The sequence below is a fragment of the Anopheles funestus genome, chromosome 2RL (assembly GCF_943734845.2).
Source record: "Anopheles funestus chromosome 2RL, idAnoFuneDA-416_04, whole genome shotgun sequence".
NCBI classification, from domain to species: domain Eukaryota; kingdom Metazoa; phylum Arthropoda; class Insecta; order Diptera; family Culicidae; genus Anopheles; species Anopheles funestus.
Window position 1 is genome coordinate 40664200 of NC_064598.1, and position 26631 is coordinate 40690830.

Sequence of the window (26631 nt, forward strand, 5' to 3'; positions counted from 1 at the left end):
AATTAAGTTCTCCACCTGGGAATTGTCAAAAGTCATAACAAGCATTCATGAAGAGGACGCATTTTATTCCTTGAATCCTTATTTAACAAAACTGCTGCAAATTATAAAAAATGGCAAATATCCGTAATAAAAGCGAAATACGAAAGATACGTGCTATTACATTCGCCGATAAACTCAGCATAATCAAACTGCATGAAGGTGAAAAAATGTTTGCTGCTATTGCCATGACAAGACTTAACCCTATTGTCAATGACCGCCTACCTGGGTAAGTTTTGCACTTTTATTTCTTAATATCTTTTTATAGGAAAGTCGTACAGACTTGAAATTTTTAAAATGCCTAGAAAAACATGTTTTTCTCCATTTCGTACAAAAAGAAAATTTTTAAAATTATTTTTACCATTTTTTAAATATTTTTTTCGATTGATATCCCTTACATCTACGACCGCCTACCCGGGTAGGCCATACGATTTGTATGAGGTTTTCATTTTTTTCGGATTCTCAAGCGTATATCTTTTGATCTGCTCGTCGTATTTGCATGAAACTTTCAATATAGATTGGTTTTTTAGTTGTCCAACTAATATCATTTAGCTGATAATTTTAAAAATTCTGGTTTCCAGTTTTTTTGCATTTTTACAAATTTTTCTCCGTATATCTATAACCGCCTGACCGGGTAGGGCATGGGATTTATATGGGAGTTTTTATTTTCTCGGAAATTTTCTGGGACAACTTTCAGCCGAGATATCTCAGTAAGAACCAAACATAAAGGAAATTGCTATTTATATTAAGTTCTTCGCGTTCTGAATTTAACACATATTTCTCCAAATGTAAATAATTTGAAATATTAGCCCTTAGTGTTAATCATATGATAACATTTGAGGTTTATAGTAGCTTACGTGGAAAGCTCTTAATTATAAAAAATGGATTTATTGTTTTTTAATAACGCAGAGTTGCGAAAATAATACACAAAAATTAAATATGATTAAAAATTATTAATTGGCTACAATTAACCCCGAAAAACTTGATATATATGCTTTATACATGATTTAGAATCTGAAAACTGAAAAATCCCATGCAAATCGTATGGTCTACCCGGGTAGGCGGCCGTAGATAAACGGAGAATATTTTGTAAAAAATGCAAAATACACAAAACCAGAATTTTTAAAATTCTCAGCTAAATGATATTAGTTGGACAACTAAAAAACCCATCTTTCTTGAAAGTTTCATGCAAATACGACGAGCAGATCAAAAGATATACGCTTCAGAATCCGAAAAAACGAAAACTCCCATACAAATTGTATGGCCTACCCTGGTAGGCGGTCGTAGAACAACGTGTATTTTTTTGGTCGTAGACACTACGGTTAAATAAATATGTTGTTAATAAATAAATCAACCAAAAATACTCGTTATATTGCGTTTAATGCAATAATGCTTGAAAAATACTCATTGTATCCAAATCAATGGATGAATTTAATATTTGAATTTTTTATAACATGGACACAAGAACTCGACCCCTGGATACGAAGTATAAACTATATGTCAGGCAGTATTCGAGTTACGCGGATATTCGAGATACGCGGATTTTTCCGGTCCCCATTATCCACGTAAGTCGGGAAGTAACTGTACTATTCTGATTCTGACGTAGCTGGATAGTGAACCCTCTGTTGTAATATTGCGGAGCATAGATTTCGATATTACACATATGCAAGTTTTGATTGTTTCTAGAACGATTGTTTAAATTTACTAGTTGAGGTAACACAGTGAAGTTTCGAATTAAAAATATTTATTTAAATAGTTTTTATACATTATGGTCAAACGAAATAACACGTTAGTTAGTCAAACTTCAATACATAAAATATAAACTAAAATTTAAAAAAAATATCAAACGAGAAAATAGCTTGCTGTGCTCAATTTCGTTTCGCACGTGTTCTTCTCGGTACGTTTGTATCAATACTTTCAGCTTCATTCTTTACTGCGCTCGTATTGGCAGATACACTTTCATCACCTTTCTTAACTGTTTTTCTCGATTTCGATTTTGCTTGGGGGGCAGCAGATTTTTTAGTTTTCTTTTCATTTGGGTACTCAGTTGTTTTTTCGCTATCTTCTTCCTGCGCTACTCCTCCGGAACGATTCGATTCAGGCTGAATTTCATTTGTATCCTCAATTTTCTGATTCTCCTCAGATTCCTGTGGATCAATCTGCATGTTAATCTTACGCTTTCTTCCTGTTTTGCGAGGCGTTACAATATCTTGTTCTTTTTCCTCTGCCATTTCTGTTACTTTTTTACCACGACCCTTTTTCACAGGCTGAACTACAGTTGATACGTCCACTTCAGAAACTTTCTTGTGCGCCCGACCCCTTCTTACTGCTGGTGGTGCATGCTTTTCCTCTAAGTTTTTATCGGATGAAGGATGCCCCACTGGTCCCGTTTTATCATCTAATTTGTCTTCCGTTGGATGTCGCTCATCAGGCGTTACATTTTCAGTGATAGCGATAGGTTCCTCTACCGTTTCTGTTACTTTTTTACCACGACCCTTTTTCACAGGCTGAACTACGGTTGTTACGTCCACTTCAGGAACTTTCTTGTGCGCTCGACCCCTTCTTACGGCTGGTGGTGCATCCTCTTCCTCTAAATTTTTTTCGGCTGAAGGATGCCCAACTGATCCCGTTTTTTCATCTAATTTGTCTTCCGTTGGATGTCGCTCATCAGGCGTTACATTTTCAGTGATAGCGATGGATTCCTCTACCATTTCTGTTATTTTTTTACCACGACCCTTTTTCACAGGCTGAACTACAGTTGATACGTCCACCTCAGGAACTTTCTTGTGCGCCCGACCCCTTCTTACTGCTGGTGGTGCATCCTTTTCCTCTAAGTTTTTATCGATTGAAAGATGTCCAACTGTTCCCGTTTTATCATCTAATTTGTCTTCCGTTGGACGTCGCTCATCAGGCGTTACATTTTCAGTGATAGGGATAGGTTCCTCTACCGTTTCTGTTACTCTTTTACCACGACCCTTTTTCACAGGCTGAACTACAGTTGATACGTCCACTTCAGGAACTTTCTTTTGCGCCCGACCCCTTCTTACTGCTGGTGGTGCATCCTTTTCCTGTAAATTTTTATCGGTTGAAGGATGCCCAACTGGTCCCGTTTTTTCATCTAATTTGTCTTCCGTTGGATGTCGCTCATCAGGCGTTACATTTTCAGTGATAGCGATAGGTTCCTCTACCGTTTCTATTACTTTTTTACCACGACCCTTTTTCACAGGCTGAACTACAGTTGTTACGTCCACTTCAGGAACTTTCTTGTGCGCCCGACCCCTTCTTACTGCTGGTGGTGCATCCTTTTCTTCTAAGTTTTGATCGGTTGAAGGATGTCCAACTGGTCCCGTTTTTTCATCTAATTTGTCTTCCGTTGGATGTGGCTCGTCAGGTGTTACATTTTTAGCGATAGTAACGTCAGGGTGGATTAAAATTGAAGATTCGGTTTTAGGAGCATTCTTTCTCGGACGGGCCCTTCTAACTGCTGCGGGTTTATCTGCCGGTACCTTTCGTTGATTTTCTGTTACTACAACCTCAGTTTGTTCCGATTTTGTATCTGTTTTGTCAACTTTTGTCCCTACATTTTGGTGCAATACCTGCTCGGTATCAATGACTTCAACTGCTTTGGACACCTTTGCAATTTCTGCCACTAGGACCTTTTTCCGCGTTCGACCCGCTCGTACCGGTGTCTCATTTTCGTTAATGTTGTTTTCCGTCTCTAAAGGCTCAATTTGCTCTGAATGTAGAACTGAATTGTCTTTGCTTTTAGTTGACATGTCGTTTGCTACAAGAACCTGTTTGCGAGGCCTTCCCCTTCGTACTGATGTGTTTTTTTCTTCGACATATTTTCCTGTGGCTTGGTCGATTGGTCCTAAATGAGAAACGGATTCTCCTTCAAGAGCTGTTTTTCGCGTTTGTACCGATGGGTAATTTTCATTAACTTTGATTGATTCGTCCATTTCTTTATTCGAATCTTCATTTGATACAAGAACCTGTTTTCGAGTCCGTCCCCTTCGGACTGGTGTGTTATTTTCTATTAAAATTTTGTCTGGTTCTGTATCAGTTACTTCCATTGTTCCGGACGAGTTTGAAGTTACAGGTACGAGAACATTTTTTCGCGACCGCCCGCTTCTTGTTGCTGATGCCTTTGATTGTTGCTTCGGAAAATGTTGATCCGTAAACGAGGATCCATCAGTGACCGTGACCGTATTGGATTCGTGTTGGTCATCTTCTGTGAGCACTTTTGATTTCACAAACTTTGGCGCAGGAGAGTCGCCCGCCAAAAAATCTTCCGAGAGATTGTGAATTTTTCCACGACATACTCTTTTAGGAAGCTGTTTACGTGTTTCAATACTGGAGCAATCAACTGTTTTGATATTCGTTTTTTTGGCTTTCGATTTGGGAGTTTCTGACATTCCCAAATAATCGAAGTCACTGATAAAGAGCGGTGTTTCTTTGTTCATCTTATTGTCGGGAGTTACACTTGAATAATTCTTTTTTGTATACAGACGCCGTTGGGAAATTTTTGGCGTAGACTCTGTCATTCCTGTTCTTCCGACATTTTCGTGTAAATTTTCGTCCTTGTCATGGCAAAACGGATACTGTCCTGATTTTTCAAGAGTACTGAAATATACCAAATCATACGTTAGTATACAACATACGGCACAGAATTTTGAAATACATTGTCTCAAATTTCATTCATACCTTGCAGAAATTATGTCTGATGCTGAATCCAGAACTTGTTCAGTAGCAGCTTCACACATGACCTCCATCGGCTCCATCATTTCTTTTCCTTTCTCAAGGATGTTTGAAGTTTGCACCTCGCTAGAATCAACATGCAGCAATTCCTCTGCGAAATGATCCCTTTTAGTGAGAAAATTAAACGAGAACAGATTAGAATTGAGAATTGAATTTACCATCTTGAATGTATTTAACTTACTCTGCCTCTGGCGCATCTTCAATGACATGTTCTACCGGAAATTCTGTGCTTTCCACTGTATTACATGCGCTAGGTTCAGCCGACCGCTCCTCAAGAGCACTAAAATTTACCAAATCATATTTTAGTAAAAAACATGTGGCACAGAATTTTAAAATACATTGTCTCAAATTTCATTCATACCTCGCAGAAAGTATGTCCGATGTTGAATCCAAAACTTGTTCAGTAGCAGCTTCAGACATAATCTCCATCGGCTCCATCATTTCTTTTCCTTTTTCAAGGATGTTTGAAGTTTGCACCTCGCTAGAATCAACATGCAGCAATTCCTCTGCGGAATGATCCCTTTTAGTGAGAAAATTAAACGAGAACAGATTAGAAATGAGAACTGAATTTACTATCTTGAATGTATTTAACTTACTCTGCCTCTGGCGCATCTTCAATGACATGTTCTACCGGAAATTCTGTGCTTTCCACTGTATTACATGCGCTAGGTTCAGCCGACCGCTCCTCAAGAGCACTAAAATTTACCAAATCATATTTTAGTATACAACATGTGGCACAGAATTTTAAAATACATTGTCTCAAATTTCATTCATACCTCGCAGAAAGTACGTCTGATGTTGAATCTAAAACTTCTTCAGTAGCAGCTTCAGTCATGACCTCCATCGGCTCCATCATTTCTTTTCCTTTCTCAAGGATGTTTGAAGATTGCACCTCGCTAGAATCAACATGCAGCAATTCCTCTGCGGAATGATCCCTTTTAGTGAGAAAATTAAACGAGAACAGATTAGAATTGAGAATTGAATTTACCATCTTGAATGTATTTAACTTACTCTGCCTCTGGTGCATCTTCAATGACATGTTCTACCGGAAATTCTGTGCTTTCCACTGTATTACATGTGCTAGGTTCAGCCGACCGCTCCTCAAGAGCACTGAAATTTACAAAATCATATGTTAGTATACAACATGTGGCACAGAATTTTAAAATACATTGTCTCAAATTTCATTCATACCTCGCAGAAAGTACGTCTGATGCTGAATCTAAAACTTCTTCAGTAGCAGCTTCAGACATGACCTCCATCGGCTCCATCATTTCTTTTCCTTTCTCAAGGATGTTTGAAGATTGCACCTCGCTAGAATCAACATGCAGCAATTCCTCTGCGGAATGATCCCTTTTAGTGAGAAAATTAAACGAGAACAGATTAGAATTGAGAATTGAATTTACCATCTTGAATGTATTTAACTTACTCTGCCTCTGGTGCGTCTTCAATGACATGTTCTACCGGAAATTCTGTGCTTTCCACTGTACTACATGCACTAGGTTCAGCCGACCCCTCTTCAAGAGCACTAAAATATACCAAATCATATGTTAGTATACAACATGTGGCACAGAATTTTGAAATACATTGTCTCAAATTTCATTCATACCTCACAGAAAGTACGTCTGATGCTGAATCTAAAACTTGTTCAGTAGCAGCTTCACACATGACCTCCATCGGCTCCATCATTTCTTTTCCTTTTTCAAGGATGTTTGAAGTTTGCACCTCGCTAGAATCAACATGCAGCAATTCCTCTGCGGAATGATCCCTTTTAGTGAGAAAATTAAACGAGAACAGATTAGAATTGAGAATTGAATTTACCATCTTGAATGTATTTAACTTACTCTGCCTCTGGTGCGTCTTCAATGACATGTTCTACCGGAAATTCTGTGCTTTCCACTGTACTACATGCACTAGGTTCAGCCGACCCCTCTTCAAGAGCACTAAAATATACCAAATCATATGTTAGTATACAACATGTGGCACAGAATTTTGAAATACATTGTCTCAAATTTCATTCATACCTCACAGAAAGTACGTCTGATGTTGAATCTAAAACTTCTTCAGTAGCAGCTTCAGTCATGACCTCCATCGGCTCCATCATTTCTTTTCCTTTCTCAAGGATGTTTGAAGATTGCACCTCGCTAGAATCAACATGCAGCAATTCCTCTGCGGAATGATCCCTTTTAGTGAGAAAATTAAACGAGAACAGATTAGAATTGAGAATTGAATTTACCATCTTGAATGTATTTAACTTACTCTGCCTCTGGTGCGTCTTCAATGACATGTTCTACCGGAAATTCTGTGCTTTCCACTGTACTACATGCGCTAGGTTCAGCCGACCGCTCCTCAAGAGCACTAAAATATACCAAATCATAGGTTAGTATACAACATGTGGCACAGAATTTTGAAATACATTGTCTCAAATTTCATTCATACCTCGCAGAAAGTACGTCTGATGCTGAATCTAAAACTTCTTCAGTAACAGCTTCAGACATGACCTCCATCGGCTCCATCATTTCTTTTCCTTTCTCAAGAATGTTTGAAGTTTGCACCTCGCTAGAATCAACATGCAGCAATTCCTCTGCGGAATGATCCCTTTTAGTGGGAAAATTAAACAAGAACAGATTAGAATTGAGAATTGAATTTACCATCTTGAATGTATTTAACTTACTCTGCCTCTGGTGCGTCTTCAATGACATGTTCTACCGGAAATTCTGTGCTTTCCACTGTACTACATGCACTAGGTTCAGCCGACCCCTCTTCAAGAGCACTAAAATATACCAAATCATATGTTAGTATACAACATGTGGCACAGAATTTTGAAATACATTGTCTCAAATTTCATTCATACCTCGCAGAAAGTACGTCTGATGCTGAATCTAAAACTTCTTCAGTAACAGCTTCAGACATGACCTCCATCGGCTCCATCATTTCTTTTCCTTTCTCAAGAATGTTTGAAGTTTGCACCTCGCTAGAATCAACATGCAGCAATTCCTCTGCGGAATGATCCCTTTTAGTGAGAAAATTAAACGAGAACAGCTTAGAATTGAGAATTGAATTTACCATCTTGAATGTATTTAACTTACTCTGCCTCTGGTGCGTCTTCAATGACATGTTCTACCGGAAATTCTGTGCTTTCCACTGTACTACATGCGCTAGGTTCAGCCGACCGCTCCTCAAGAGCACTAAAATATACCAAATCATAGGTTAGTATACAACATGTGGCACAGAATTTTGAAATACATTGTCTCAAATTTCATTCATACCTCGCAGAAAGTACGTCTGATGCTGAATCTAAAACTTCTTCAGTAGCAGCTTCAGACATGACCTCCATCGGCTCCATCATTTCTTTTCCTTTCTCAAGAATGTTTGAAGTTTGCACCTCGCTAGAATCAACATGCAGCAATTCCTCTGCGGAATGATCCCTTTTAGTGGGAAAATTAAACAAGAACAGATTAGAAATGAGAACTGAATTTACCATCTTGAATGTATTTAACTTACTCTGCCTCTGGTGCATCTTCAACGACATGTTCTACCGGAAATTCTGTGCTTTCCACTGTACTACATGCACTAGGTTCAGCCGACCCCTCTTCAAGAGCACTAAAATATACCAAATCATATGTTAGTATACAACATGTGGCACAGAATTTTGAAATACATTGTCTCAAATTTCATTCATACCTCACAGAAAGTACGTCTGATGCTGAATCTAAAACTTGTTCAGTAGCAGCTTCACACATGACCTCCATCGGCTCCATCATTTCTTTTCCTTTTTCAAGGATGTTTGAAGTTTGCACCTCGCTAGAATCAACATGCAGCAATTCCTCTGCGGAATGATCCCTTTTAGTGGGAAAATTAAACAAGAACAGATTAGAATTGAGAACTGAATTTACCATCTTGAATGTATTTAACTTACTCTGCCTCTGGTGCATCTTCAATGACATGTTTTACCGGTAATTCTGTGCTTTCCACTGTACTACATGCGCTAGGTTCAGCCGACCGCTCCTCAAGAGCACTAAAATTTACCAAATCATATGTTAGTATACAACATGTGGCACAGAATTTTAAAATACATTGTCTCAAATTTCATTCATACCTTGCAGAAAGTACGTCTGATGCTGAATCTAAAACTTCTTCAGTAGCAGCTTCAGACATGACCTCCATCGGCTCCATCATTTCTTTTCCTTTTTCAAGGATGTTTGAAGTTTGCACCTCGCTAGAATCAACATGCAGCAATTCCTCTGCGGAATGATCCCTTTTAGTGGGAAAATTAAACAAGAACAGATTAGAATTGAGAACTGAATTTACCATCTTGAATGTATTTAACTTACTCTGCCTCTGGTGCGTCTTCAATGACATGTTCTACCGGTAATTCTGTGCTTTCCACTGTACTACATGCGCTAGGTTCAGCCGACCGCTCCTCAAGAGCACTAAAATTTACCAAATCATATTTTAGTAAAAAACATGTGGCACAGAATATTAAAATACATTGTCTCAAATTTCATTCATACCTCGCAGAAAATATGTCTGATGTTGAATCTAAAACTTGTTCAGTAGCAGCTTCAGACATGACCTCCATCAGCTCCATCATTTCTTCTCCTTTCTCAAGGATGTTTGAAGATTGCACCTCGCTAGAATCAACATGCAGCAATTCCTCTGCGGAATGATCCCTTTTAGTGGGAAAATTAAACAAGAACAGATTAGAATTGAGAACTGAATTTACCATCTTGAATGTATTTAACTTACTCTGCCTCTAGTGCATCTTCAATGACATGTTCTACCGGAAATTCTGTGCTTTCCACAGTATTACATGCGCTAGGTTCAGCCGACCGCTCCTCAAGAGCACTGAAATTTACAAAATCATATGTTAGTATACAACATGTGGTATAAAATAGTAAAACACAATGACTCATTTCATACACACCTGCTACAGAGAATATCTGGTGTTGATTCAAAGGTTGGACCAGTGGATACATTTGGTACGTTTTCCATGTGCACTGTTGCACGATTTTTTACGGTCGGACATTGTAAATCATATTGTTCATTCGTCGTGGAGAATGCTTCAGAACACTCCATGTTATAAAGTTCTTTTTGTTCTGGTGCTGGTTCTTCATCTTCAATAACCACTAGACTTTCGTCTATTTCAGCGGTTAAATCTAGCTGCGGTCGTGATGTATTTAAAGATGTAAAAGCGCTGCCTATACATTTTCTAGTATGTCGCCATGAATGTCTTAGCTCAGGTGTACTGACCATATCTTTTTGTACGGGTGGTTCCAAATCATTACTCGCCAGCATGCCATGTTCATCGGCATCTTTTGCTAGGGTATCAATATCGGATTCGAATTCATTTGTATTTTCGTCTTTTTTCCAATCGTTGTCAGGTTGAATATTGGTTTGCATTAGCTTGTGACTAAAACGACGTAAAGGACTTCCTGATAAGCTGCTACTAAAATCACTCATTGTTTTACGTATGTTAGATGATTCGGTGGAAACTGTTGCGACAATCGATGAACAGGAATTGCGATTAGGATTAAAATTTGTGTGCATATTGTTAATAGATTTCAACTCATCCTGGAACATGTAAGCTGGCAATGGTGTGCTCTCGGTTTCTAATAAAAACTCTTTCTCTTCGGCAGGCGTAGCAAGTGGCAATAATCCGTCCGCAAACGATTCGTGAGGAGTTATGTCTGAATACCTAGCCGACCGTATTTGTGTAGTGCGATTAGGTTTCCTTATAATTGATTGTACATCAATGATTGGCAATACACTGGCACAGCTTTCTCCGGCGCTCTTTTCGATAGTCGCATTCGTTACTTCATTGTTATGGTCATCAATGACATTCTGTACGACACGCTGGGCCTTCGGAGTAACACATAAGTTCCCTCTCTTTGGAGTTCTGTCGCCCTTTCCGACTGTTGGTGTGGAATGTTTGCTGAACCTTCCTGTATTTATGATAGCGATTGGAGAATCCGGTTTTAACAAGACGTCCCCTTTCTTCTCATTTAGAGTGGATATGAGATGTTTTCTGATTTTAATCGAAGAACTTTTGCTCGAAGCCGGCGTAACCTTTGGAGTATTGGTACGCAATGTATTCAATTTCACATTCGGCGTTTTCTTCGTGGATTGTGAAGGTATTGGTGTATTATTAGCTCCGACGGATTCATTTGCTCGCGAATTTTTAATAGCCGACTTTAATAGTGTTCTCTTGGGTGTTGCAACTGCTGCCCTCAACGAATTTGGTGTGCTACGTCCTTTTTTGTTCGGGCTTGGTGTTACGATGTTTATAACATCCAGAAGACGAGGAGATTGGACCGCCTTAGCAGAAATTGGTTTACGCACCACGGGTGTTATGCGGGACTTAGCAGGTGGTGTTGTTAAATCGATTAGATTAGAAACAGGCGTATGGCAGGCTAAGTGTCGTCTCTTTGTTGCAGATATTTGCGCAGTAAGCTTTGTTTTTTGTTCTTTAATGTGGCTATGTAGAATGTTTTCCTTTTCAATTACTGGTGTTATGCAGGAACTTAAATCTGATGAAGTAATATCTAATGCTGCTTGCGTACTGGACTCAGCGTGTGCGTTTGTTTGGTTGGTAAGATCAATTTCTTCACAATTTTTTACATTTCTGCCAATATTATTTAGGGACTGCGCAGACATTGTGCTAAACGAAGATATAAAACAAATAATGCAATTTACATATAATTTCATTTTTAATAGATACAATTCCCTCGTCAGTACGTATATTTCAATACAGGCCTAATAATGGGAAACCCATCATAAATTAGCTCCGACTCCAAAGATGAAAAACAGAACAGCGGAGTTTATACTGACATTTTCCAAGAGATTCTATCACCTTCCTTCTCTGTTTTCTGTTATTTTAAGCTTTTTATGCCGCTTCGTATTGTGCATTGCATATTTATCACGTGTTCCTTGTTTTTGGAATCTGTGTGCTGAAACGTATGTTTGCATCTCAGTTGTCCCATCTGAGGCGATACGCAAGTAAAACACGTGAAAATGATACAATGAATATTTTTTTATCGCGTTCTTTGGAACAGTATTCGTCATGCTGTTTGCTGATGTAGTTTTAAAACAACAATAAATATTTAATAAAGAAATAAAAAAGTAACACAATTCACTACTAAGATTAATTCATGCACTCCTTCAAATTGTTTCTACAACTCGGTATCGAGCTATTGGACGAACACTCGAAATGATGTCTAGCGCCATTGAAACGCACCGAAGAGCCGGGTGCGAAGGATTAAGATATAAAAAAGCTGCTCCCGCTGCTAATAAAACTGTCCCTACAATTCGGTGTCGCAGACGCGAGAGAAGCCCTTGGAATCAGTATCTTTAAGCTAATAAAACAACAACAACATCAATTCGGCGTAAAAAAGAAATGGTACAGCAATTCTGGTTTTCCTTGCCTTTTTTTAACAGTAGCAGGGTAGTCAGTGCTGTGTATCAGGAAACGATCCAGATGTACATACATGATCCTGACGGGTAGGACAGCCACCGTTCACACACACATACACCACCCAGTCGTGCATCGTAGAGAAGAGTACATTAAAACAGACCTACCTGTGTATTGTTCGACGTTTCCGATATTCATCCAGCATTAAACCAACAGCTCGCGGTACTTTGATCATGCTTTGCTTTGTAATGTCTCCGGTGCTTCGTATACGCTTCAATGTGATCGTTTTCCTGCGACTGTGCAGATTCGGGCGCTTTTTCGGCTTGGAAACCACTCTGATGTGCGAAGGATCGAAATTCCACAGAAATGCCGATCCGGCCACTTCGAATCTATCATTGTCGTGTAATTTTGCTCTGCGCTCAACACAGACGCCATTCACAAAAATCGGATTTTTTTGTGAATAATTTTCAATAGTTACCTAGAAAACCACGAAAAGCAATCCATTGCCATGAATACAAAAACGAAAAAAAAATGCTCGGATTCTTTCACTTACCGAATTAGACGAATCGGCAAATATTTTGCAATGGAGCCGCTCAGCGTTTAGCGTATGCAAACGAATGTTGTTCAGGGGATGTGCGCCAATTGTAACTCGATTGGAATTTACCTCTATTTTCATCCTTTTTTCATTATTTCCATTCGGGAAAACATAAATGTGTGCACCGCGTAAAGAAAACATGATGGAAACACTTTTAACAAGATTCAAAACGCTACGAATTCTACTTGCTTCAGCCCTTTTCACGAAGACGCTTCTGTGACAAAATGTCTGCTTCGATTCACGTCAAGCTTTCTACATGGAATGTTTTTGAGAGCCGAAATCCGTTGAGAGTTTGCAATATGAAACTGCAATAAATGCAATAAAAAATATAAATTTGACAGCTACCAGCATAACGTGACATTTGATGTTCTAAAACGGTTGCACACCAGCAAGCTTCCACTAGATTACATGTATTTTATTAATGCTGTGGATATCCTTGCATTGCAATTTATGATTTAACATCCTATGAAACAGAAAATAAAACAAATGTTGAGCGTATAATAAATGCACGTCATTAAACTTTTTTTTTACAAAAGCTTGCATACAAAATGCGCTCCGAAAACGATCTAAGATATTGATATATGTAGTTCCAGAGCCATTAACGTTGATTCAGCTGATTACAGACCAGCCATTCGTCCTGGAATTTTTTATTGGATAATTGCACAATCGAACGCTGCTGGTGTAGTTGTTTAATCAGCAAATTTTATTATTGTGCGCCCTTCGTGTCCTGAAACAATTGCGCACAAAAAATGCGACACACAAATATTCCTACGCAAATTATATTCAAGCAAGAAGGAGCAAAAGGTACCAAAAGCTAGAACTGTTTGGCAGCACTTTGACAACCAAAACATACAACAGCTTATTGCGCCACGTTCAAGTTAGAAATGTTTTGATCAATTTGGAAGTGCATTGATAAGCGACATCATGAACGAAAAGAATAAGGTGCAAAATGCGTGTGTTATCGTGCTGGGAGACATTGGTCGAAGTCCCCGCATGCAGTACCATGTGAAGAGTCTCTCGGAAAACGATTTCTCGGTAGACTTCATTGGTTATGTGCATTCGTCGCCGTTGGAAGAAATAAGAACTAGTCCGAATGTGCGAATACATGAACTGAACCCTTTCCCAGAGCTTGAATTGCCGAACATTTTAAAGTACCTTTTTAAGACAGTATGGCAAGCGCTAGGCTTACTGATTACCCTGATCAGCATTCCGAGACCGAAGTTTATTCTTTGCCAAAATCCTCCGGCCATTCCTGCCGTTATTGTAGCATACTTGTACTGCTTGTTTGCTCGGTCGAAGCTTATAATTGATTGGCACAACTACACGTACTCCATTCTGGCACTCGAGTCTCCAGATTCACCGATCGTACGCATTGCAAAGAAACTGGAAGCATTCTTTGGAACAAGGGCAGCCGACAGTTTCTGCGTAACGAAAGCAATGAAAGATGATCTCTATACACAATGGAATGTTAGGTAATCAATTCGTGTTTTGTGTGCATTATAATGATTGTAATCATAATCCAGTTATTGTGTCAATTGTCCCTCCACAGAGCAACTGTCTTGTATGATCGTCCACCGCAGCAATTTCAAAGTATCTCCCTTCAGGATAAACATAACATTTTTCTACGCCTTGGAGAAAATATTAGCGCTTTTCGCTCGGAACATGATGCAGAGGATGAAGACATTGTAGAATGTACAGCGTTTACCACAAGGCACCGTAACGGAGAGGTCAAATTTCGTGACTCAAGACCGGGCTTATTAGTGTCCAGTACTAGCTGGACGCCAGACGAAGATTTTAGCATTCTTATCAGCGCCCTGGATCAATACGAGCGTGATGCTCTTGATCAACCTTCGCATTATCCAGACATTGTGTGCATAATTACAGGTAAAGGGCCACTGAAAGAACAGTACAGCAAAATTGTGCAGTCAAAGTCGTGGAAAAGGGTAAAGTTGGAAATGCCATGGTTAGAGAATGAAGATTACCCCAAACTGTTGGCCAGTAGCGATTTGGGCGTTTGCTTACACTACAGCTCAAGCGGACTTGATTTACCCATGAAGGTTGTGGACATGTTTGGTTCTGGCTTGCCGGTTTGTGCCGTACATTTCGATTGGTATGTATAATGGCCAAAGTCGGATGAATAATAAATTGCCTTTTTAACACATCGTCTTTCCATGTTTCCAGCATCGATGAACTAGTAAAGCATGGCGAAAATGGGTTCGTTTTTCAACACCACCAGGAACTGGCAGAGCAAATAGGTCATTGGTTTTATGACTTTCCCAGTAACATTGCCTTAGCAAACATGAAGCAGGATATACAGAAACATTTGAAACAGTTTCAGGGGCTCAGGTGGGCTGAAAACTGGAAAAATGTCGCATTGCCAGTGTTCAAGAACTAGGAGTTAAGAAATATATGCTTGTTGCTTATTGTGGAATTATAGATATAAGTAGCTAGAAACATTTTTGTAACAGTGAAGAAAGAACTGAATAAATTGCTGAATTTACAAAATGCACAATTAATAACCATGTTGCCTTGTGCGGGATATCAGATTTCAGGAGCTACCGGTATATTCATATTCATCCCATGCACGAATTGGCAGCAATGCCACCGTGATCTAGTACAGCTGGCTGCACTGCGCGAATGTCAAAACACAGTAGACAAACCGCGTGCACGTTCGTGTTTGGTGTGATCAACGATGGAAAACGTAATAATTAAATCAACTGCAGAAAAGGGACGCGGTTTATACGCCACCGAGCTTATTCCAGCGGGAACCACAATATTCGAAGAGCAACCGCTCGTGTCCTGCCAATATTCATGGAATGCAGCATATGGATATTTAGCGTGCGAGTACTGTCTCCGCCCGTTGGAAACAGCCGAACGCAACGCACAGCGTTTGGCGAATGATCCGAACATAATGCTACCGAGGGCAGAATGTTGCCCTGTGGAGGCCAATATTGGCAATCACACAAAGTGTGAAAGATGTGGCGTTTTGTACTGCAGCAGTGAATGTTTGAGCCTGGCACAAAATCGCTACCATGCGGCTATTTGCTTGGGCGCAGAGATGCACAGCGAAAACCATCCGGTTAACATTTTGGTAGAGTTTTGGAAGTAAGTTCTGGATAGTGCGTGGACATTGCAACTACCTATTGATTAAAATGTTTTTTCCCAACAGAAAGATGCATTATCCACCGGAAACTTGTGGTATTATGTTGTTCGTGAAGATTGTTGGTATGTTTCGTCAGGCGGAAAATCTGCAAGCACTTCAAACACAATTGCAAGATTTCGTGCACAAATCCGTGAACGAAGATCTTCTCATATTCCACAAAATGCTCGGTGAAAAGTTTATATCGCAGATCGAAGAGTTGTATAGGCTATTCTGTAGCGCATTCGATCTGCAATCGGACGAACGGCTCCAATGGCTAACACCCGATGGGTTTAAAAGCCTTATTGCGCTGGTGGGCACAAATGGACAAGGCATAGGCACGAGCTCGTTCGGTGATTGGGTTAAGAATGTTGCCGCTTGCAACATGGACGATAAGGAACGGCAGCCGGTGGACGAGCTAATCGATGAGTTGTACAGCAAAATGGATGATGTCGTCGGTTCGTTCCTTAATAATGAAGGTTCAGCATTGTACGCTACGCAAAGTAAAATCAACCACAGTTGCGCACCTAATGCTGAAACTGTGTTTCCCAACTCGAATCACGTACTAGCACTGCGGGCCACGAGTGACATACAGCCCGGGGAAGAAATTTGCATTTCCTACCTTGACGAGTGCAATGCACAAAGGTCGCGCCATACGCGGCAGAAAATATTAAAAGAATATTATCTGTTCGTCTGCCAGTGCGAGAAATGTGAGAACCAAATCAACGATCCGGACGAAACATCTGAGGAGGAGGACAACGATGATGATATGGAAGAATCCGACTAATGTTTACTCTACCACCCAAGGATACATGGTAGTGAGCTAATATATTTGCGACTTGCAAGAAAACAAACAGCTTAACGGTCTATCATAAGTCGTGTTATATCACCACTGTTGGCGCCATTAGGCGCTTTCGGAAGCTACAATTGGGGTCAAATGTATAAGCTGGTTGCTGTTCTCTGCTAGCTCCGTAATAGATATACGACCTCGCTGCTTAATGAACTTGGCCACGGATTTTAGCTCCTCCTGCGAGACATAGATGAATTTACCTCGATCGTCGATCACGCCGGTGATTCGTTCATCCTTTTGTAGCTCTCCTAGTCTATCGATAACGGCTTGCACCTTCAATTTGAACTGTACTGCCAAATCTTCCAGTACAACGACCTTGTTATCCTGTTAAAGGATTGATGTATGAGTTAACAAAACGTTAAATATTTCTTGATTTCTCAAAACCGACACGGTACCTGTATAAACTTGATGAATTCTTGTAGACTATTCTGCTGCTCGTCTGCATCCTCCTCTTCGAAGCCTTCCTCTTCGACGCTGAATGCTTGCTTCATCTGAAGATATTCTTCGTGTTCCTTGCGCTCTTTCTCCTCTCGCTCCAGTCGTTCCGCCTGTTCCCGATCCTTCTCTGCCTGTTCTTCCTTTTCTGCCACTTTCCGACGTTCCTCTTCTAGTAGAGCATCTCTCTTTTTTTGTTCCTCGCGAAGCCGTAGCTCATGCTCGCGTTCGGTCTTCTTTTGCGCCTTAGCTTCCAGTTTGGCTCGTTTTTTAGCGCCGATTTTTTCACCGGCATAATCATGCTGTGCTTGGGGTATGGTATCTTCCTCTTCTGAATCATCCACACGTTCAGCTACTTGAGCGACTCTGGCACGATTCCTTTGGTTTCGCACCACCTGTGCGCGACGTGGAACATTCTCCTCGGCTGGTGCTGGTGCCGAAGGAGGCGCTAGAGAAGGACGACGGATTTCAATTACTTTTTGACGATTATCGTTTACGTACGCACAACCTACCATTGATGTTTGATTTGCTTTTGTTAAGGAATAAAAGGGTAATCAGCACAACGAGCAGGGCAGTTGCGATTCCAGCAAGCAATATTAAATCCATTTCGTAGCACCTAAAATAATCTGCAATGTTTATGTATGCTTCGCTACGGCGCTGCTCTGGGATTTGTCGTATACGACGAACGACAAATACAAACGTATGGAGCTGTATGAAGGTGCTCTGTCAAATCCTGTAAAACATGATCATACATCTGTCGTTATACAAATCAATTTGTTTTTTCTATAAACCTCGTCAAACTTGTCGTAGGCACATCTTTCAAATCGTGCATCTTGGTTGTCAAAACAGAACAAATTGTTGCAGCAGAAATTAAATGGACGCAAGTTGTCCAATGTGCATCATTTTTAACTGAATTTTAATTAAAGCGGCCAGTCTAACAAGTTTAGGCAATGGAACTCAGATTTGAGGACGCTTTATTGTTGGTTTTGTATGTTTGATGATTTGATGTTTTTCTTCTTATTATTACGGTTTGACGTCCCTTCTCTGTTTGATAGTTTGTGTGACGACAAATCCTAGAGCACCCATAAAACTTGTCGTTGTCGTTCGTCGTATACGACAAATCCCAGAGCAGCGCCTACCCGAGGTGAAAGTGTTTGTTGACGTTTCCTCGAAGTTATAACAACCCTGGGTGCAGTTATGCTGTTCATATTTTAGTTCAAACGGAGCAACAAAAAAACGAGTTCTAATGTAAAATAGAAATCGAGTGATAATAGATTCGGGCTGAGCCTCATCATTATGTTGCTGTAATTTGTTAATTGATACAATAAATTGTTATGTTATGGATTTTGATTCGTGATTTAAATTTATAACTTGGTTGTATTTATCTAAACTCCCGAATGACGTTTTTCTGGCTTGCTGTCAAATAGTTGCTTTCTATTGACGTGTCGGCAGAAAATTGCCCCGTTTCTCAAATTTGTGTGAAGTTGGTATTTCTGCAACTTCTGGTTACTATTTTCGTACTTTTAAAATGATAAGCTGCAGATTATTCGTAGTGCTAGCGTCACTACTCGTAGCGCCACTGTCGAATGGATTATATTTTCACATTGGCGAAACTGAACGCAAATGTTTCATCGAAGAAATACCAGATGAAACAACCGTAGTAGGTAAGGCAAACATAAAAGTAGCTACGGCAGGAAGTTTATCGCACAGGATGCCATTTCCTTACTGATAATGTTGTTTACAATTGTTTAGCTAACTACAAGGTGGAACTGTATGATCCACGGTCCGGAGGATTTATGCCATCTTCGCCCGGAATCGGAATGCACGTCGAAATAAAGGATCCTGATGATAAGACGATCCTGTCCCGTGTGTACAGCTCTGAAGGTAATCTTAGTCGTAGTTCAAAAGAGTGTTGGGTGTGTTACAAGGGTTTTTCTAAACTTTGATTGGTTTCCCACACAGGTCGCATTTCTTTCACCTCTCACATACCCGGAGAACATGTGCTGTGTATGTATTCTAACAGTACCGCATGGTTCAGTGGATCCCAGCTACGGGTACATTTGGACATTCAGGTCGGAGAACACACGATCGATTACGCCAATGTTGCGCAGAAGGAAAAACTAACCGAATTGCAGTTACGCATCCGTCAGCTATTGGACCAGGTGGATCAAATTACTAAGGAACAGAACTATCAGAGAGTAAGTGCTAGAATTTCTGTTGATCCTGTTGATCGATGGCTGATTTTTTCTTCCTCCTGTTTTTGTTTCGCTAATAGTATCGTGAGGAACGCTTCCGGCAAACGAGCGACAGCACCAACCAGCGTGTGTTGTGGTGGTCTCTTGCTCAAACGCTAGTGCTGCTGATAATGGGATTCTGGCAGATGAGGCATCTTAAGAGCTTCTTCGAGGCAAAGAAACTAGTATAAACGAGATAAAGTAATGCACGACTAAGTGATTCACAAACTGCAACTTTTTTGTGGAAATAAATTAAAGTAACAGCCTACAAAAACTTGTGCCCCCCAAAAAGGTTGATGTTCACACTCACTCGTGATCTACCGACTTGGACTGTTTATTGTGAAATTAGGCAAGCCACAGTCTTACTACAACTCTATTCTGCAAATCGGGCATATGTTCTGGAACGTAATCCACTGCTTGATGCATTTCACGTGGAACGCATGGTCACATTTCAATGTCTTCCGCTGATTGTTGTACTTAATATCACACCGGCATATAACGCACATCGATCTGACATAGGAGAAACACGAGAGATGGAAACAAAAGAGAAATTACATGCAATGGCCTTCCCGAAAGCTGTGTCACGTTTGGGAAACTTTACAAATCCAACACCGATAAACGTTTCAGCTTGATCCGATCGTAGTTGGGTCGAAAATGGTCATCGGCATGATGTACAACATCGCAGTAGTCTTCCTGACTGTTTTGTCGCTGCGAGAAAAGAATCGCCGTCGAGGTGAACTTTGATTTCTCCACAATCAGCGGTGTTTCCAGCACCACATTTGAGAAATCCATGTTTTCGGATTAGTTTGCAAACATCGTTCGCTGCTTGGCGCGGTGAACACTTACTGGCCAACAAGAGGGCGTATGTGCTGTTGGCATTTCTCCATATCGTTTCAACAAGATAAGATATACATGATTTTTGTCAACAACTGACTGATTAGAGAGAATTTGCGCGGTACAATCAACGGAAGAAATCACTGATATAAACCCCTACGTTTGGAGTGTGCTTTTCACAACACAGCGTTTTATCGGTGTGAGTGTATAGTGTTTATTTAGTCATTGTAACATTGAATGCTTTACAAGCCGCATACGAAAGCGTCATTTTATAAAAGTAGCATTACGACCGTGCAACAGTGCATAAAATAAATAAAATCTACCTATGCATGGCGTGCAATTTTACAATTCATCTTTTACCATACTAGGCACATGCGGTTCGGAACACATGGTATTCAAATCACACTGCTCGATACGTTCAGCGTACATTTGCTTAAACTGTTCATAACTGCACAGCGGTGTATCATCCGGGCAGCCTGGAATATGGGTTAACCTTTCCTGATGGTACAGTGCGATCGAGTTGGTTCCGTTTGGGCATCTGCAAGAGAGAAAAAATACAAGTAAACCCAGCAATAATACTGCAATGTAACAATTCGACACACTTACCTGTACAACACAAAATAGAGATTAGATCCAAACGCATCAATGTGACTGACTCGCCACTTCCGTTTGTGACGATAGTGCTGCGCCATAAGCGGTTCGTTGTCTTTGTATAGATTTAAAAAAGCAATCGATTTTAGAAGCGTGCCAGAATGTGTAAAGTAAAACGTGTACGGAGGTCTATCCGCACTATCGAAGCTTTCGAACAGATCGGCAAAGGCCGAACATGCCTGGCGATATGTGAGCTCGTACCCGTACCCATCGATCCAGTAGTATTTCAGATCTTCGTTGTATTCCATCGTCGAGATGCTTTCCTTGTCGAACAGCAAACACCAGGGTGAAACGTCTCGTTCACTCCAGGCCGTTTCAAAAGCGCACGTCTGGTAAATGGCGTGCACCTCCTCCGGACTGACGAACGTCCCAATTCGTTTCGATAGTTTCTCGATAACGCTTCGCATTTCTTTTGAGCTGCCGAAACGATCCATTTCGCGGTACGAGTACGGATTTTCCTTCACTTGTCTTTTCCATTTCTCACATCCTTTGTAAAACCGAAGCACCGGATCCCGCCGTACTGCCTCTGGATATTCGATCGGTTCGTCACGGCCGAAAAGACCACGCGTAAAGTTTCGAGCACTGTACTCGGCACGCTCAGTTTTGGTGAATTTGAAACGAAACTCATTGGCATCATAACGCTCGGGAAGATGGTGACCAAACCTTTTGCGCATCCTTTCGCCCAACCGATAAAGCTCCTCACCGCCCTCACGAACGAGTAGTTTGGCTTCTTCAACCTTAATCCTAGGTTGCCATCGTTCGAACATTTCCAGCTGATCACGGCACAGTTGCCCATGTTCTACGATGTCGCGCTGTAATTCCGGAAGCGTTACAAGCATGTGATCTATGATACTTTTCGAGGGATTTCTTGTACCATGGCGAAACAGGCCCCATATCTTACTAACGGTGCATCCTAGTAAGCGAAGTAAAACGGGAATATTAATTATACAAGACCTGTCTTCCTTCCTTTCGAAGTGTTATTACCGTTCACTGTGGCGATATTTCGTACATCCTTGTTCTGAACGTGCCGGTAGGGTGTTTTAGTGCCTAGCCGGCGGAATACGATATCTTTAGGATTATGTGCACACCATCGTTCTCCAGCGGCCGGAGAAGGCAGGATACAGGCGAAGCTTACAAGTGCTAGCAAAACAGAAATAATATTGGACAAAGTTTCGGGTAGCATAATGCTGAATAACGCAAAAATTGTCGAAGAAGAAAGGTTTGCGATTTATGCACACGTACGTCTACATCTTGTAGTGAAATGTATAAATAAATAAACGATTGTTTACAATTTCCTGGTATCTCGAGTATTGGGCGAAAATTTCCGTTCTGTTTGACAGCTCAAAACATCAACAGCAAATGAAGAATGCGGTTCTGTTATTTGTTTTCAAATTATGCTTATTTCGGGGAAGGAATAGCTATTTCCAAGCCATTATTTTGCATTTATAATAAAAGAGTTTTTTTGCCATATTTTCTTGATTATAAATAACATATTGCTCGTTCAATCGGAACCAGTTTTTCCACAATTGGACTTCAAATGTTTGAATGTTGATTACAACTGTCAAACGTAGCTGCAATTGAATGTTATGGCCGAACCTGTTGTGGATATATTTTGTAACAAACCTTCGCTGGACGAGCTGTGCAGTTCCGAGTTCTTTTCCAATTCGCTCTTTGTCGAGGAAGGAGGCAGAATTTGTGTCTCAAGATGGTAAGTTTAATTTTGTGCACTTGTATAAATGTGTTCTTAAGATATTAAGTGAGATATTAGACAACTTAATTGAAAATCAAGACTCGAACCTAAATAATTGCAACTAACCTGCATTAAAATAAAACGCGTAAGAGAAAAAGTGCCCATTGCGAAACTTAACCTCGCTTTTATGCTGTGGTATAAAACACGTGCTGTTTAGCATACGATAGCTTAATTAAAAGTTATCTTTATGTTACTACATTCTGTGCCAGCTAAGCAGACACTAATCTACGTTTAGTTTGCGTGTCCATTAAGATGCTGTGCGTTTTTCTGTGTGCTGTGTGAAAATGCCACGTTTCTTACGATGTGCCAATTCTAACCTCACTTTTCCGCCTCATTTCAGTCTCATCGTAAGTTTTCTGCACCACGCCATGGTTCGATGGCGTTCTACCCGAAGAAGCGTGCCTCTCGTCACCAGGGCCGCGTGAAGGCTTTCCCGAAGGATGATGCCTCGAAACCGGTGCATCTGACCGCGTACCTGGCGTACAAGGCTGGCATGACGCACATCGTTCGTGAAGCAGACCGTCCGGGATCAAGTAAGTTGATTGTGGATCACAGAAGGTTTTACCACTTGAATATGTTTTTACATGATGATTATTTATTTCGTTTACGGTTATTTCTGAATAATCCTTGAATGACAAACCAGTTTAGAACTAGGGCTGTCTGATGAACATATTCGCAGTGGATTCCCTTACCAACCAGCCGCGTGTAGATTCGTTCACTTATGTTGGTTGTATGTTTTATTTTTGCACGTTTTCAGAAATTAACAAGAAGGAAGTCGTGGAAGCGGTTACGATTCTCGAAACGCCTCCACTGGTCGTCGTCGGAGCTGTTGGTTACATTGAAACTCCGTTCGGACCGCGTGCCCTGTGCAATGTCTGGGCACAGCATTTGTCGGAGGAGTGCCGTCGTCGATTCTACAAGAACTGGTGAGTTTTTACATTTTCGCAAATTGATTTTTTCGATCAATTTGATGCGCGCGTTTGTAAATCGACAACGTATGCGACGATCAGACCGATTCACGCTTTTCTGCGTTTATGATGATTTAGCCTTGCTGGCATTACGTCTGAACATACATACATGTACGAAAACTCAACTGCTGCCTTCCTACTGATGAATGCTATAAGAGCGCGGTTGTCGCATACGTTGTAAGATCAATCAATATTTCTCGTGCGATCAGTTTTTGCAAATTCATTAATCACCATATCGTAAAGCCCTTCGATCACTGCAAGAGGGTTCTGTCGGTTGGTCATATAAACTGGTGCTTCCGAGGATGGGGAAGGGGGTTTCCCTATGAACCATCGTTGGTAGAAAAGTTAAGTGACCATGCCGAGGGAACATGTAGTCCTCCGCTCTGCTGGTGTGATGCAAGCATCTTTTCGATTGTAATCGAAATTCAGCACCACACACACACCGTGCACGATGAGGCCAGTTCCCTTTTCTTCTCTTTTGCGCTTATCGGCGAATCGAAAAGGAAAAAGCGGCTGTTACCATATGCTGTGTATCTGTATGCTTCTGTGGTACGACCTGCAAATGGGACCCGATACATTAGTTCATCGATGATTAGAGGAGCGGCTTTATGAACCAATTTACGTGCGGGCTGGATCTATCACATCTTCCCATCAAGTGCCTATATTTTTCCGTATGCCACATATGGATGTTCTTGTTTCTTAAAAGGCACGCGAGCAAGAAGAAGGCCTTCACCAAGGCATCCAAGAAGTGGACCGACGATCTGGGTAAGAAGTCGATTGAGGATACCTTCAAGAAGATGGTGCGCTACTGCAAGTTCATCCGTGTGATCGCTCACTCGCAGGTAAGATCGCGTCTTGTTCGGTTATTCCTTCTAATTGTAACATTTATTCAACGCGACATGGTCATTACCTCACGGGGGCTTTCAGCTTGTCTGAAACCCATCGTTCGGGGGCCGGCAATGGTAGTTCAATCCAGGGTTGTTCCTCGATGTCGTAGAACAAATTGCCCCACCGGGAAGGTTCCTTTCCGGACGCGTGGTGATGAACGGTATATTCCTTAACCTTCGTTGTACCTACGTCCCATTGGGCGATGATCACGGAGATAAACCATACTGCTCACATGTTTTTTTTTCACTTATTCTCCTCTGTCTGTAGCTAGTGAAATTTCCATTCAAAATTATACTAAATCTTCGAAATATATTCTAATCAAATTGTTCTCTATGCACCTCTCTACAGATTCGTCTGATCAAGCAAGGTCAAAAGAAGGCCCATATCATCGAGATCCAGCTGAACGGTGGTTCCGTTGAGGATAAGGTTAACTGGGTGAAGGAGCACTTGGAGAAGCCGATTCCGGTGTCGCAGGTGTTCTCGCAGGACGAAATGATCGACTGCGTGGCCGTTACCAAGGGTAAAGGTTTCAAGGGTGTGACTAGCCGTTGGCACACGAAGAAGCTGCCGCGCAAGACACACAAGGGTCTGCGCAAGGTTGCTTGTATCGGTGCATGGCATCCGTCCCGCGTGGCCTTCACTGTGGCCCGTGCCGGTCAAAAGGGTTACCATCACCGTACGGAGCTGAACAAGAAGATCTACCGTCTCGGTGCTGGTATCCATACCAAGGATGGCAAGGTAAGGCATATGTGGCATATTTTCAATGGTTTTGAAAGTTTGATTCAGTTCGCTATGATGATTTATTTCTTATCGCCGACATTAATCTATAATGATGAACACACTGTGTGTACATACATATAATGATAGGACTGACGATTTTTAATTGTTAATTGTTAATTTAATTGTTATATTTTTTTTGCAAAAGTGAATAAACTAACATCAACTTTCTATTGTACATAATCGGAACAGGTTATCAAGAACAGCGCTGCTACTGAGTACGATCTGACCGATAAGTCGATCACGCCCATGGGTGGTTTCCCGTTCTATGGTGAGATCAACCAGGATTTCATCATGATCAAGGGCTGCTGCATCGGTGCCAAGCGTCGTGTCATCACCCTCCGCAAATCGCTGCTGGTACACACCAAGCGTTCCGCGCTCGAGCAGATCAAGCTCAAGTTCATCGATACCTCATCGAAGATGGGTCACGGTCGCTTCCAGACGCCGGCTGACAAGCGCGCCTACTACGGTGTGCTCAAGAAGGATCGTATTCGCGAGGAGAAGGCTCAAGCCGCTGCTGCTGCTGCTGCAGCTGCTGCCAAGCCCTCGGCATAATTTTGATGTCTTATGCCGTCGTCGTCGTCATCATCATCATCAGTTGTGGGTGCGCGAAAAGACAGTATTTCTGTAGTTTGAAATGTTTTTCCGTAAACGCCACAAATATAAAAAGAACTACCTTTTGTGTAGCAAGAAAATTTAAAATATGTTTAGTTATTTTTATTGTGTAATTGTGTTTTCCAAATAGAAAAATGTCGAATGATTGTTAGTAAACCTTGTAACCTAAGACCACTACTTAATGTTCTAATCGATCGGCTACCTTATCAGCAGGACTGAATTTAAAGGAGAGGATTTCATAATTAATAAGCTAAGTGTAAATCGGAAGGAAATAAATAATATTCTAACTTAAAGTGAATGCGACTTAAGTGAAATATTCATGGAAACGTAAACATTCGTTTTGTTCCTGTTTTCGGAAATCTTGCTGGCAGATAAAGAACAATCTGACGATGGTATTACTACAACGGTGCGATTAACAACGATAAAATTATAATGTTATTCCATCTTTTCAAACTTAACATTTGCTTAACTTATCGTGCAAGATGATTGTTGCCGAAGAGCGCGTGTTTCGCATCGTTTTCGATACCGAGGACCAAAAGAAAAATTCGATCCGGGGTAATAGGAGAACATACAATGCAGGAGCAGCCTTTTGTCGTCAGTTTCAAAACATCTTCTAGCGATATCTGCACAGTACTAAAACGCACTACGTAAAACCATAGTTAACCACTTGTGCGCCATCTATTGGCTATTACA

At 40.9% G+C, this 26631-nt stretch overlaps 8 protein-coding genes across 57 annotated transcripts; 4 read left to right on the forward strand and 4 right to left on the reverse strand.

Annotated features, from left to right (window-relative positions):
• Nucleotides 1-1411: 1411 nt before the first annotated feature.
• LOC125761684 (mucin-4-like) lies at nt 1412-13178 on the reverse strand. 50 transcript variants are annotated; one of them, XM_049423058.1, is made up of 26 exons: nt 12756-13177; nt 12370-12680; nt 9719-11452; nt 9541-9639; nt 9306-9464; nt 9126-9224; nt 8891-9049; nt 8711-8809; nt 8538-8634; nt 8061-8122; nt 7881-7979; nt 7646-7804; nt 7051-7149; nt 6816-6974; nt 6636-6734; nt 6401-6559; nt 6221-6319; nt 5986-6144; nt 5806-5904; nt 5571-5729; nt 5391-5489; nt 5156-5314; nt 4976-5074; nt 4741-4899; nt 3633-4659; nt 1412-3542 (listed from the first exon to the last, which is right to left on the reverse strand). In XM_049423058.1, exons 1-26 carry the CDS (start codon nt 12936-12938, stop codon nt 1905-1907), a joined length of 7473 nt encoding a protein of 2490 aa, XP_049279015.1. In that variant the 5' UTR covers nt 12939-13177; the 3' UTR covers nt 1412-1904. The 50 variants fall into 50 exon arrangements, with proteins under 50 accessions (XP_049279015.1, XP_049279042.1, XP_049279016.1 ...); XM_049423085.1 differs by having other exon boundaries at nt 1412-2807; nt 3288-4659; XM_049423059.1 differs by having other exon boundaries at nt 1412-2807; nt 3048-4659.
• A 452-nt stretch (nt 13179-13630) lies between these two features.
• LOC125761716 (chitobiosyldiphosphodolichol beta-mannosyltransferase) lies at nt 13631-15316 on the forward strand. The gene is made up of 3 exons (XM_049423162.1): nt 13631-14269; nt 14347-14907; nt 14979-15316. The coding sequence occupies exons 1-3, from the start codon at nt 13722-13724 to the stop codon at nt 15190-15192; spliced, it is 1323 nt and encodes a 440-aa protein (XP_049279119.1). The 5' UTR covers nt 13631-13721; the 3' UTR covers nt 15193-15316.
• A 104-nt stretch (nt 15317-15420) lies between these two features.
• Nucleotides 15421-16790, forward strand: LOC125761722 (histone-lysine N-trimethyltransferase SMYD5). The gene is made up of 2 exons (XM_049423168.1): nt 15421-15902; nt 15967-16790. Exons 1-2 carry the CDS (start codon nt 15490-15492, stop codon nt 16721-16723), a joined length of 1170 nt encoding a protein of 389 aa, XP_049279125.1. The 5' UTR covers nt 15421-15489; the 3' UTR covers nt 16724-16790.
• LOC125761732 (DDRGK domain-containing protein 1) lies at nt 16721-18464 on the reverse strand. Its single transcript, XM_049423180.1, has 4 exons — nt 18357-18464; nt 17734-17870; nt 17182-17669; nt 16721-17110 (listed from the first exon to the last, which is right to left on the reverse strand). Exons 2-4 carry the CDS (start codon nt 17825-17827, stop codon nt 16841-16843), a joined length of 852 nt encoding a protein of 283 aa, XP_049279137.1. The 5' UTR covers nt 17828-17870; nt 18357-18464; the 3' UTR covers nt 16721-16840.
• Nucleotides 18465-18633: 169 nt separating this feature from the next.
• On the forward strand, nt 18634-19729 carry LOC125761738 (transmembrane emp24 domain-containing protein eca). Its single transcript, XM_049423185.1, has 4 exons — nt 18634-18885; nt 18974-19105; nt 19184-19419; nt 19497-19729. Exons 1-4 carry the CDS (start codon nt 18750-18752, stop codon nt 19644-19646), a joined length of 654 nt encoding a protein of 217 aa, XP_049279142.1. The 5' UTR covers nt 18634-18749; the 3' UTR covers nt 19647-19729.
• A 7-nt stretch (nt 19730-19736) lies between these two features.
• On the reverse strand, nt 19737-20403 carry LOC125761742 (uncharacterized). The gene is made up of 2 exons (XM_049423193.1): nt 20057-20403; nt 19737-19965 (listed from the first exon to the last, which is right to left on the reverse strand). Exons 1-2 carry the CDS (start codon nt 20245-20247, stop codon nt 19821-19823), a joined length of 336 nt encoding a protein of 111 aa, XP_049279150.1. The 5' UTR covers nt 20248-20403; the 3' UTR covers nt 19737-19820.
• A 47-nt stretch (nt 20404-20450) lies between these two features.
• On the reverse strand, nt 20451-22415 carry LOC125761715 (multiple inositol polyphosphate phosphatase 1). Its single transcript, XM_049423161.1, has 3 exons — nt 21925-22415; nt 20896-21853; nt 20451-20827 (listed from the first exon to the last, which is right to left on the reverse strand). The coding sequence occupies exons 1-3, from the start codon at nt 22121-22123 to the stop codon at nt 20632-20634; spliced, it is 1353 nt and encodes a 450-aa protein (XP_049279118.1). The 5' UTR covers nt 22124-22415; the 3' UTR covers nt 20451-20631.
• Nucleotides 22416-22540: 125 nt separating this feature from the next.
• Nucleotides 22541-26025, forward strand: LOC125761718 (60S ribosomal protein L3). Its single transcript, XM_049423164.1, has 6 exons — nt 22541-22648; nt 23031-23223; nt 23448-23616; nt 24365-24500; nt 24895-25284; nt 25516-26025. Exons 1-6 carry the CDS (start codon nt 22646-22648, stop codon nt 25876-25878), a joined length of 1254 nt encoding a protein of 417 aa, XP_049279121.1. The 5' UTR covers nt 22541-22645; the 3' UTR covers nt 25879-26025.
• The last annotated feature ends 606 nt before the right edge of the window (nt 26026-26631 follow it).

Coding starts and splice junctions, on each gene's coding strand:
- LOC125761732 (XM_049423180.1), bottom strand. CDS start 17,827: ATGGATTTAATATTGCTTGCTGGAATCGCAACTGCCCTGCTCGTTGTG. Junction 17,670..17,733: donor AAGCAAATCAAACATCAATG/GTAGGTTGTGCG, acceptor GTCCTTCTCTAG/CGCCTCCTTCGGCACCAGCA. Junction 17,111..17,181: donor AATTCATCAAGTTTATACAG/GTACCGTGTCGG, acceptor ATCCTTTAACAG/GATAACAAGGTCGTTGTACT.
- LOC125761716 (XM_049423162.1), top strand. CDS start 13,722: ATGAACGAAAAGAATAAGGTGCAAAATGCGTGTGTTATCGTGCTGGGA. Junction 14,270..14,346: donor TATACACAATGGAATGTTAG/GTAATCAATTCG, acceptor GTCCCTCCACAG/AGCAACTGTCTTGTATGATC. Junction 14,908..14,978: donor TGTGCCGTACATTTCGATTG/GTATGTATAATG, acceptor CCATGTTTCCAG/CATCGATGAACTAGTAAAGC.
- LOC125761722 (XM_049423168.1), top strand. CDS start 15,490: ATGGAAAACGTAATAATTAAATCAACTGCAGAAAAGGGACGCGGTTTA. Junction 15,903..15,966: donor ATTTTGGTAGAGTTTTGGAA/GTAAGTTCTGGA, acceptor TTTTCCCAACAG/AAAGATGCATTATCCACCGG.
- LOC125761738 (XM_049423185.1), top strand. CDS start 18,750: ATGATAAGCTGCAGATTATTCGTAGTGCTAGCGTCACTACTCGTAGCG. Junction 18,886..18,973: donor AGATGAAACAACCGTAGTAG/GTAAGGCAAACA, acceptor ACAATTGTTTAG/CTAACTACAAGGTGGAACTG. Junction 19,420..19,496: donor AGGAACAGAACTATCAGAGA/GTAAGTGCTAGA, acceptor TTTCGCTAATAG/TATCGTGAGGAACGCTTCCG.
- LOC125761715 (XM_049423161.1), bottom strand. CDS start 22,123: ATGCTACCCGAAACTTTGTCCAATATTATTTCTGTTTTGCTAGCACTT. Junction 21,854..21,924: donor AAATATCGCCACAGTGAACG/GTAATAACACTT, acceptor TTCGCTTACTAG/GATGCACCGTTAGTAAGATA. Junction 20,828..20,895: donor CTCTATTTTGTGTTGTACAG/GTAAGTGTGTCG, acceptor TCTCTCTTGCAG/ATGCCCAAACGGAACCAACT.
- LOC125761684 (XM_049423055.1), bottom strand. CDS start 12,938: ATGTTTTCTTTACGCGGTGCACACATTTATGTTTTCCCGAATGGAAAT. Junction 7,805..7,880: donor GAAGACGCACCAGAGGCAGA/GTAAGTTAAATA, acceptor TCTCACTAAAAG/GGATCATTCCGCAGAGGAAT. Junction 4,900..4,975: donor GAAGATGCGCCAGAGGCAGA/GTAAGTTAAATA, acceptor TCTCACTAAAAG/GGATCATTTCGCAGAGGAAT.
- LOC125761718 (XM_049423164.1), top strand. Junction 23,224..23,447: donor AGCAGACCGTCCGGGATCAA/GTAAGTTGATTG, acceptor GCACGTTTTCAG/AAATTAACAAGAAGGAAGTC. Junction 25,285..25,515: donor TCCATACCAAGGATGGCAAG/GTAAGGCATATG, acceptor TAATCGGAACAG/GTTATCAAGAACAGCGCTGC.
- LOC125761742 (XM_049423193.1), bottom strand. CDS start 20,247: ATGGATTTCTCAAATGTGGTGCTGGAAACACCGCTGATTGTGGAGAAA. Junction 19,966..20,056: donor CGTTTATCGGTGTTGGATTT/GTAAAGTTTCCC, acceptor CTCCTATGTCAG/ATCGATGTGCGTTATATGCC.